Source organism: Hordeum vulgare, chromosome 4H (genome assembly GCF_904849725.1).
Source record: "Hordeum vulgare subsp. vulgare chromosome 4H, MorexV3_pseudomolecules_assembly, whole genome shotgun sequence".
Taxonomy (NCBI): domain Eukaryota; kingdom Viridiplantae; phylum Streptophyta; class Magnoliopsida; order Poales; family Poaceae; genus Hordeum; species Hordeum vulgare.
In genome coordinates this window covers 16,426,613-16,436,253 of record NC_058521.1, presented here as the reverse complement: position 1 = coordinate 16,436,253, position 9,641 = coordinate 16,426,613, and the positions used below count along the sequence as shown (strand labels likewise).

Sequence of the window (9,641 nt, the reverse complement as noted above, 5' to 3'; positions counted from 1 at the left end):
CACTCCCGCCAGTGCGAGAGCTTTCACCACTTAAGCTGTTACTAGCAAACCCTCCATATCCTCCTCCCTTGCCAAATGGGTTTCGGCCAGGGGATGCTCGCAACCATTCACCCCATTGTGCAGCCTTATCAACTGGTGGATTACATTTGCCTTCTGCATGCACCAGTCTACCACATTCAAAGCAAAAGTGAGGGATTTTTTCATAAGAGAAATTAAACCAAGTTCCTTCCTCCTCTTCCTCTGACTCCTTAAGATTGAAGTATCGAACTAGCGGCTCATAGACTGATATCCTTGCTCGGACTCGAAGATATTTCCCTTTGGCAAAGCCGTCGTTCTCCACATCCACTTTCACAACCTCTCCAAGCCAGTTCCCAAGGACCTCCCCAAATTCCTTGGTTCTTCTGTCCAGAGGGAGATCCTCTATCCTTGCCCACACTTCCATCGGCCGGTTCAGGACAAAGAAAACAATGACCACTAGTGATCAATAAATCCGAAGTTTTTTTTTAAAACAAATGAGAAAAATAAGGGAAATAGAAGTAAAAAACATAGTTATTGGGCCGGGCCAACAGATTGCGATTCCGAGATGGGCCCTTCCCACGTTGGGTCGACCTAAAATGGCCCCGCTACAGGTCGGTTTCTCCTAGGCACCTGTCTGTCGGCAAACCCTCCCCCGCTGCACGCATCGGCACGGGCTTCCTCTCGCTCCGCCGCCGCCGCCGCCGCCGCCGCCATGAAGCGATCCTTCGACGCCATGGAGGCGAAGCCGGTGTTCCTCTCCAAGGAGGAGCGCCAGCGCCTCGCGCTCGAGCGCCGCCAGGCGGCCGTCGCCGACCAGCGCCGCTCCGCGCTCGACGTCCTCCAGTCGCTCCCCCGCCCCCCTCCGCCGCCTCCCCCGTCCAGCGCCCCCCGGGACTCCTCCTCCTCGTCCCACCGCGACCCCTCCGACCGGGACAGGAGCGACAGGGACCGGGACCGGGACAGGGACCGCGACCGCCGCCGCGACGACGACTCCCGCCGGGACCGAGATCGGGATCGCGACCGGGACCGCGACCGCGACCGCGACGAGCCCTCCCGCCGGGACCGGGACCGGGACCGCGACCGGGACCGGGAGCACCGGGACAGGGAGCGCGGGGAGCGGGACAAGGACCGGGAGAAGGACCGGCTGGAGAAGATGGCGGAGCGGGAGCGGGAGAAGGAGCTCGAGGCCATCAAGGAGCAGTACCTGGGGTCCAAGAAGCCCAAGAAGCGGGTCATCAAGCCGTCGGAGAAGTTCCGCTTCTCCTTCGACTGGGAGAACACGGAGGACACCAGCCGCGACATGAACATGCTCTACCAGGCGCCGCACGAGGCCCGCCTGCTCTACGGCCGTGGCTTCCTCGCCGGCATCGACCGGCGCGAGCAGAAGAAGGCGGCCGCCGTGTTTGAGAAGGAGACACGCGCCGAGCAGCGCCGCAAGTTCGGCGTGGAGGACCGGCCCGAGGATGATGTGGCTGATAAGAAGAAGGCCGCGGCCGCGGAGATGTATGATGCCTTTGACATGCGTGTGGACAGGCACTGGTCCGAGAAGGGCATCGAGGAGATGACCGAGCGGGATTGGCGTATTTTCCGTGAGGACTTCAATATCTCCTACAAGGGATCTCGCATACCCCGGCCGATGCGCAACTGGCCCGAGAGCAAGCTTGGGACTGAGCTGCTTCGTGCTATTGAGAAGGTTGGGTACAAGAAACCGTCACCCATCCAGATGGCCGCCATTCCGCTTGGTCTCCAGCAGCGTGATGTCATTGGTATTGCTGAGACAGGTTCAGGCAAGACTGCAGCTTTTGTGCTTCCTATGCTGTCGTACATTACTCGCCTGCCGCCTATAAGCGAGGACAATGAGGCCGAGGGTCCTTATGCTGTTGTCATGGCACCTACTCGTGAGCTTGCTCAACAGATTGAGGAAGAGACGGTCAAGTTTGCAACCTATCTAGGCATTAAAGTCGTTTCCATTGTTGGTGGTCAGTCGATTGAGGAGCAAGGTTTCAAGATTAGGCAGGGCTGCGAAGTTGTAATTGCAACGCCTGGTCGGCTTCTTGATTGTCTGGAGAGAAGGTATGCTGTGCTCAACCAGTGCAACTATGTTGTACTTGACGAGGCTGATAGGATGATTGATATGGGATTTGAACCACAGGTTGTTGGTGTCCTTGATGCGATGCCATCAAGTAACCTGAAACCTGAGAATGAGGAAGAGGAACTGGATGAGAAGAGGATTTACAGGACAACTTATATGTTCAGTGCCACCATGCCACCTGCTGTTGAGCGCCTTGCTAGGAAGTACCTCCGGAACCCAGTTGTCGTCACAATTGGTACAGCTGGCAAGGCCACAGATTTGATAACCCAAAACGTGATCATGGTGAAGGAGTCAGAGAAGATGTCACGGCTCCAGAAGATACTCACAGATCTCGGGGACAAGACAGCCATTGTATTCTGCAACACAAAGAAATCAGCGGACAACCGTGCTAAGGATCTGGACAAGGCAGGTTTCCGCGTCACAGCACTGCATGGAGGGAAGTCACAAGATCAGAGGGAGATTAGCCTTGATGGATTTAGGAACCGCAGGTTCAATGTTCTTGTGGCGACTGATGTTGCAGGGCGTGGTATTGATATTCCTGATGTCGCTCATGTTATTAACTATGAGATGCCTAGTTCAGTTGATACATACACACATCGCATCGGAAGAACAGGGCGTGCAGGAAAGAAGGGACTCGCGACTTCATTCTTAACTCTGGATAACACTGATATTTTCTTCGATCTGAAACAGATGCTTACTCAGAGCAATAGTCCCGTCCCTCCAGAACTTGCCAGGCATGAGGCGTCAAAGTTTAAGCCAGGATCGGTTCCTGATAGACCTCCAAGAAGAAATGACACCGTCTATGCATCTCACTGAAGCAATCTGCTGCAGAAGAAGCAGAGATCCTTCTTGGGTACAATTCAGGGCAACTTCTACTGTGTCGAGATTAGTACTTACGAGGTACAAACATCATAACAATTGAACCGTTATCTTTTCCTGTTTGCAAACCAGCTTTTCTACCTCTGTAACCTAAGTATATTTGAATATTTCTGTGATGATTCAGAACTGGACCTATGTATCTTATTGTACTGTGGGTGCCATAATGCAACTGTCATGCCCAAACATCAACTGCTTTTGAAGTGTTATTTGCAGGTTAAACAACCGAGTTCATTTTTTGTACAGCCAGTTAATTGCTTCAGATTCATTTTCTATCATTTTTGCAGAGGGCAAATGCTCAATCTTGATCTTCATTGTGGAGATTTATGTGGTTCTTTCAACATTAGTCTCAAGAGGTGCCAACTTTCTTGTTTCCTTTTTTTTGTTATGCACTTCAGTATTCAGTTCTAGAGCTATGTATTGCTTTTTAAGCAAGCTATATGTAACTAAAGTGAGACTTGAAAATGACCCAGTTACAATGTCAAAAAATAATTTCGATTGTGTTGGGTCTCATTATAATTTTATGATACACTTTATTATTCAAGAATGGATAGAAAGTGCTTTTGTTTGGCTCAACTTTGAGTTCTAGACAATGATTATGAATAGGTGCTGAAGCCTGTTGAATAACTAGCCTTAGATGAGTGGTTATGGTAGAAATATACTTTGTTGGTTCTATGGATTGATTGTCCTGAGGAAGTTTTTGAGAGAGATCACAGCTAGAGTTAATTGTTTATATGTAGTCATATGAGAGCAGATAAGATAGTTGATCATGCTCTGTTTTGTGTTTTGCGTTTGTTGATTGCCACGTTGATAATATGTGTCACAATGTGCCTGAGGGTAATAACTGGCAAGAGTAATGATTTTTCAGAGTATTGGAAGTTCCATCTCATTGAGTTTTGGCTTATCAGCAATTGACTCATTTGGTCATTTCTGTTCTTAGTCCTCTAGAATCAGTTGATACTGCTGAAACCAAAGAAATTGTGCTGGATAACCTAATCTGTTGTGTCTCTGTGTTTATGATGTAAATCACAGATATATTTTGTGAAGATCAGACCATAGGTGTTTGTGCTCTTAGACCGATGATCCTTCATGTGCTCATGTACTTTTGTTTTTAGAAATTGCACACCCACTGTTGCCTGTTAAACAAAAGGTATACTCACTAACATTTTTAAGTTTTTGGTCTTCAGTGAAGAAATGGTGGCATTTTTAAGACTATTTTCAGTTTCAACTATAGAGTCCTTCCACACCGTGGGAACCCCAGCTGGAAACCCTGAAACCCACACAGCCCCTTTCTGCCTCACATTCTCACCGCATTATGTGGGCTTCACCTCGCCCCCACATGCCCCATGAGACATGATGAATTTTAGTGCTTTTGAGGCCATTTCGAGTGAGCAGTAGTTGTCTCGGTAGTCTTCGAAAACTCATATGGAGTACTCCCTCTGTTCCAAATATTGGAATTACTAGGTTTTCCTAAGTCGAGATTTCTCAAGTTTCTAATATAGATTTTTTAAATATCCACAATATCAAATATGTGGAGTATGCAAATTTATTTATGATGAATATTTATGAAACTAATTTGGCATTGTAGATGTTGGTATATTTTTCTGTAGATTTGGTCAAACATACAGAAATTTGACTTATAAACATAGAAATTCAAGTATTTTGTAATGGAGTATATCTCTTAACATAGGAAATGAACAGATGATGATGCTAATGTAATGGTATTGAAGCGGACATTTGCAGTGGGCATCATGGCATAAAAAAATGACGTTTGCAGTGGCATAGGCATAATTTCAGGTTTCTGTTGATCTGTGTTACCGTTTCAGCTAAAATGTCTTGAAACCATTCTTCATGATTTTAACTATTGTCAATTATCATTAGAATCTGGAATATGCATATTCAGATGTGCCGGTGGGAGCATGCTTGTTTTAAGGTGCTGAACTTTGTAGGTTTGTAAGCTTATTTGAATTTAATCTGCCTTACCATTCTAGTGCTCTAAATATAGTACTCGAGCATCCAATCATCAAATTATTTGAGTACTATATTCATGCCTTACTATAAATTCCCAGCAATTGCTCGAGCATCCAATCATCAAATTCTGGGCATGAATAAACTGCTGAGGGTGTGTGTTCTGCTGTGGATCATTATGGAGGACCGAATCATCAAATGTCTAGCGTAGGTAGGGATATCAGATGTGTGTGGTGTTTTAGATAGTTATAGTTATATATGAATCTAAGTCAGAACATGTGTGTGGTGTTTTAGATAGTTATAGTTATATATGAATCTAAGTCATGTTCTGACGATGCAACCTTGTATTGTTTCAGACCTGGCTTGATTTTTTCATGTTGTTTCAAACCACCTGGCTTCTTGTTCCGTGTTCCAAACGTAGAGTTACGAACTTAAGATACATCCTGTACCCTTGTGTTGTTTGTTATGCGTTTCATTCAAACCACGTGGCTTCCTTTTATGTGCTTCAAATTTGAGCTAAAACCACGTCGGTTATTTCCGAAGCGGAGGTAATATGGCATTGTGGGTTTGTCGCACACTGAGATGTTGTTTTACGTTTTTGTCATAACTTGCTAGGGAAAGCAAAGCAGGGTGAGCACTGCAACAGCTGCATTTCACATCACACTAACATCAGGAACCCCACTCCTTGTCCGCTTCAATGATGATATTGTGAAGGATTACACTGAACTTGGCAAAAGCATCTTAGATCTAGGTTGTGTATTTTAAGTGCTGATGCAGTGCAGATTAGCTGAGCCAATCGGCGGTATATGGTGAGTTCTCCGATGAAATTGACCAGCCCTGTTGAATTCTCTTAACTAGTTTTGTACTGTCAGTCCTATCTGTACATGATGTGAATGAATTCGATCGTGAGTTCCAGTTTGGCTGCCTGGAACCTTGGCGTCGTGTGACCTGGATTGGCTGGATCAACGTCTATATGGAACCTCGTGTCGTGCCGTAGCAACGATCGTGGGTGTGTACACGTGCGCGCACCATGACACGTGCCTCCGGGTGGAACAGACACCTGTCGCGAGAGCCCGGCAGCGTGGCCGACTCGACGCCGCCGCCCGTGGGCGCCGTGCGACTTCCGGTTCCCGACCCAGAACCAGACGCGGCACTGCGACGTGCGCTACCTCTAGTGCCACAGGTGCATGAAGGCCAAGGAGGAGGGTGACACGTCCGAGTGCGGCAACTTCCAGCGTTTCTACATATCTCTTTGCCCCACGGACTGGGTAAACATTCAGGTTCTGCAAAACCTTATGCTGCCAATCTTGTACTACAGGCAGTTCCTCTTCTTATCTGGCACGTTCCGCTGAATCGTATCGTAGGATCCCTTGCATTGCATTGCATCGAGTACGAGTTATGTACGTACTCCCTCTCCGTCCCAAAAATACATATCTTAACTTTACGGAAAAGTCTCACCTCCCACCCACCGGTTGATCTATCCGTCACTTTCTCGTCCGGTTGATCTTGCCTTCATCTGACGGACAAAATCGTTCTCGTCCGGTTGATCTTGCCTTCATCTGGCGGACAAAATCGTGCCCGCGTCCAGCGATTTGGCCGCGACCGTTTTCTGAAACTGGAGCGTTGTTTCAGGAACGGGGGCTGAAGCCGGGGTTCCTCACCCGCAGCTGTGCCCGCGGTGACGAGCCTGCCGAAGTCCGGTGAACCGTCGCCGCCGTCGGTCCATGGCCCCATGGCCGTCGGCCGCTGCGCCCTAAGGCCGGACGCCTACCTCAAGCTGCGCTCCATAGCCGTCGACCATTGCCCCATGACCCGACGCCGACCTCACGTTGCTCCCATGGCCATCGGCCGCTGCCCCATGGCCCGATGCTGACCTCACGCTGCGCCGGCTCGCCCCGCCTCGCCCTGGGTCAGCCCTCGCTTCTCTTCCCCTCTGCTTCTCCCTGCAGTCATTCATCCCCTCTCCAGTTTTCTGCATCGCGGTCGTTGTTTTCTACAACTCGACTGTTATTTCAGGAGTTGGAGAAATTGTTTTTGCAATCCGTTCGTTGTTTCATAAATTGTTTCTACAACACATCTACTGTTGCGGAAAGACGAGGGAAAAAAATTCTGCAACAAAGTGACTGTTTCTGAAACTCTTTCGGGAATTAATGGGTCCAAAATTTATTTTTTGCAACAAAGCGATTGTTTCTACAACTCAACCGTCGTTTCAGGAATCACTGAGTATCAGCCGGAGCCCGGCGTGCGAATCGGACGGCTGCGCGTGTAGATCGGACGGTCGTCGAGGTGACGAATGTTTACTAAACATCCGGCGATGGAGGCGTAGCAGCCCTCTAACTTTATACTTAGTTTTAATATAAAATTATATTAAACGTGAGACGGTTATTTTGTGACGGATGGGGTAGATTATAATTAATTAAATATATTAAGCTTGAGATAATTATTTTGTCAAGGATGGGATAGATTATACTTAATTAAATAGACGAAGACTGAAGAGTTACGCTGATCTGCGTTACTTTTCGAGAATCTGAGTGAAAGACCGCTGTTACAGCATATTTCCCTATATCTGATTTTGATAATTGATGATAATTTTTATAGATTAATGGTTGTTTTGAGTTATATTCGAAGGATTTATTCATAGACACTTGCTGAAGTTCATATGTTGGTTTTAAAGAGTTTATATGCTGATCAAGTTGGTATTCAAGGTTTTATTCAAAGATTGGTCATAAAGACACAAGGTTGATCAAGATTAAGTCAAAGAGTAAATCAAGTTGATCAACACACAAAACGTGTAAGATGTACTGAGAGGGATAAAGTGATCTCATGGTATGATAAGCATTGTCCATTACGTTTTGTGTATATCTCATACAATTCATGGAGGATGACATCATGTGGTGATCGTCATCAAGATTACAGCGTGCAAGTTCAAGTAAAGCATCACGAAGATATCATGCTTGAAGCTTCCGGGGCAAAAAAAGTTCAAAATGAAAAAAAATCAAGACAAAATTTATTTGTGTACATAGTCACATCCAAATGCTAACTATAAATTTTGAGGCAAAAGGTTAAACATTTTGGCTTGTGCAAAAAAATAAAAATAAATTGAACACCAAAAGTTACCCTAAAATGTCACCTCAAATTTGTTTTTTTGTCAACGAAAAACCGTTGCTCCTTATCGCATGAAAATTGACATTCATGTTTGCGACACTAATACAATCATGTGCAAAAAAAATAGAATTTTTTGAGAACATTTTTTTTTTCATGTTACTGTTCACTGAGGAGCATATGCTTCCGGGAACCAAAACACCACTCCCCTTCTTGCATTAGTTTTCTTGATTCTTGTTTGGTGTTTCTCTTTGTGAGTTTTAGAGCTTATGATCGTATTTATGACAAGCTCGAGTTCATCGAAAACGGAGTTCATATGCATCTTCTATGCTGTTTTCGATGTTGGAGTTTTTGCCGGTTCTTCACTCGCAGAGGTTTCACATCTCTATATCATTAAGATTTGCTCTTGGATAGCTCTTGTCGTCCTGAATCCAACAAGTTTGAGTTTGCTTTTCATCTGTTGCTTGTGTTTTGCCTGAAAAGGTTCAAGCAGTAGTACCGCTCTCAGGAGCAGTACTACCTCTTATCCGAGGTAGTACCGCCCAGGTCAGCGGTAGTACCCTCTCCAGTGCTGCTGCCTCGGGGTCTCGACACTTTTCGTGTCGGACTGAGCGGTTTCTGGAGCGGTAGTTCTCGGTTGTAGTACCGCTCAAAGAGTGGTAGTATCGCCTATTACTACCGCGTCAATTTCACCAAGGTTTTCTTGGTTGGTCTCTCAGCGGATCTAGAGCGGATGTAGGTGGAGATACTACCCCTTATGGGCGGTAGTACCGCTCCACGCAGCAGTAGTACCGCTCTAGCGGTACTACCTCCCTACTGCTTCCCTCTTGATCTGCTACTCACAACCATAGTGGTAGTATCGCTCCCTGGAGCGGTAGTACCGCTCATGTGCGGGCTGAGGGGGTAACGGTTGGATTTTCCGCTTCCTATAAAAGGGGTTCTTCTTCCCCATTGAACCCCATCTTTTGAGCTCGTATTTCCCCCCCATTGTTGACCTTCTTCGAGCTTGCTAGCTCTCAATGCCTCCAATGATTCTTGCTACTTTTTGAGGGAAATGAGAGAGGAGATCTAGATCCACATTTCCACCAATCACTTTCTCCTCTATGTGACGGGAACCCATTGGATCTATATCTTGGAGTTCTTTGTGTTCTTCTTCGTTCTTCCTCTTATTTTCTTGCATAGCATTAGTTGTTGTGGTGGGATTTGAGAGAGAAGGACTTGGGCACTCCATGTGCCCTTGCCATTGCATTTGGTACATAGGTTTGAGTTCTCCACGGTGATACGTGGAAGTGAAGTTTGAGAAGCTTATTACTCTTGGATGCTTGGTACCTTAGAGCTTGTTCTTCTTTGGTGCTTTGGCATTCTAGAAGCTTGGTGGTGCCTCGAAGCTCAATCATTGTGGTGTAAAGCTACGGGCAAGTGTCGGGGTCTCCAATTAGGTTGTGGAGGTCGCCCCGAGCAATTTGTACATGCATCGATGACCGCCCCAAGGGCTGCCAAAGTTTATGGGTTCAGTGACTGCCCCCAAGGGTTGCCATTTGTATGGGCTCGGTGATCACCCTCAAGGGTCCCTTAATGGAATCAC

The 9,641-nt window shown here is 46.6% G+C and overlaps 1 protein-coding gene across 4 annotated transcripts; it reads left to right on the top strand.

Moving 5' to 3' along the window:
• Positions 1–651: 651 nt before the first annotated feature.
• On the top strand, positions 652–5,872 carry LOC123447418 (DEAD-box ATP-dependent RNA helicase 21). Of its 4 annotated transcripts, none has more exons than XM_045124015.1 (3): positions 652–3,010; positions 3,274–3,342; positions 5,570–5,872. In XM_045124015.1, the coding sequence occupies exon 1, from the start codon at positions 731–733 to the stop codon at positions 2,924–2,926; it is 2,196 nt and encodes a 731-aa protein (XP_044979950.1). In that variant the 5' UTR covers positions 652–730; the 3' UTR covers positions 2,927–3,010; positions 3,274–3,342; positions 5,570–5,872. The 4 variants fall into 4 exon arrangements, with proteins under 4 accessions (XP_044979950.1, XP_044979949.1, XP_044979948.1 ...); XM_045124014.1 differs by lacking the exon at positions 5,570–5,872 and adding an exon at positions 5,056–5,435; XM_045124013.1 differs by lacking the exon at positions 5,570–5,872 and having other exon boundaries at positions 3,274–3,487.
• Positions 5,873–9,641: the final 3,769 nt, after the last annotated feature.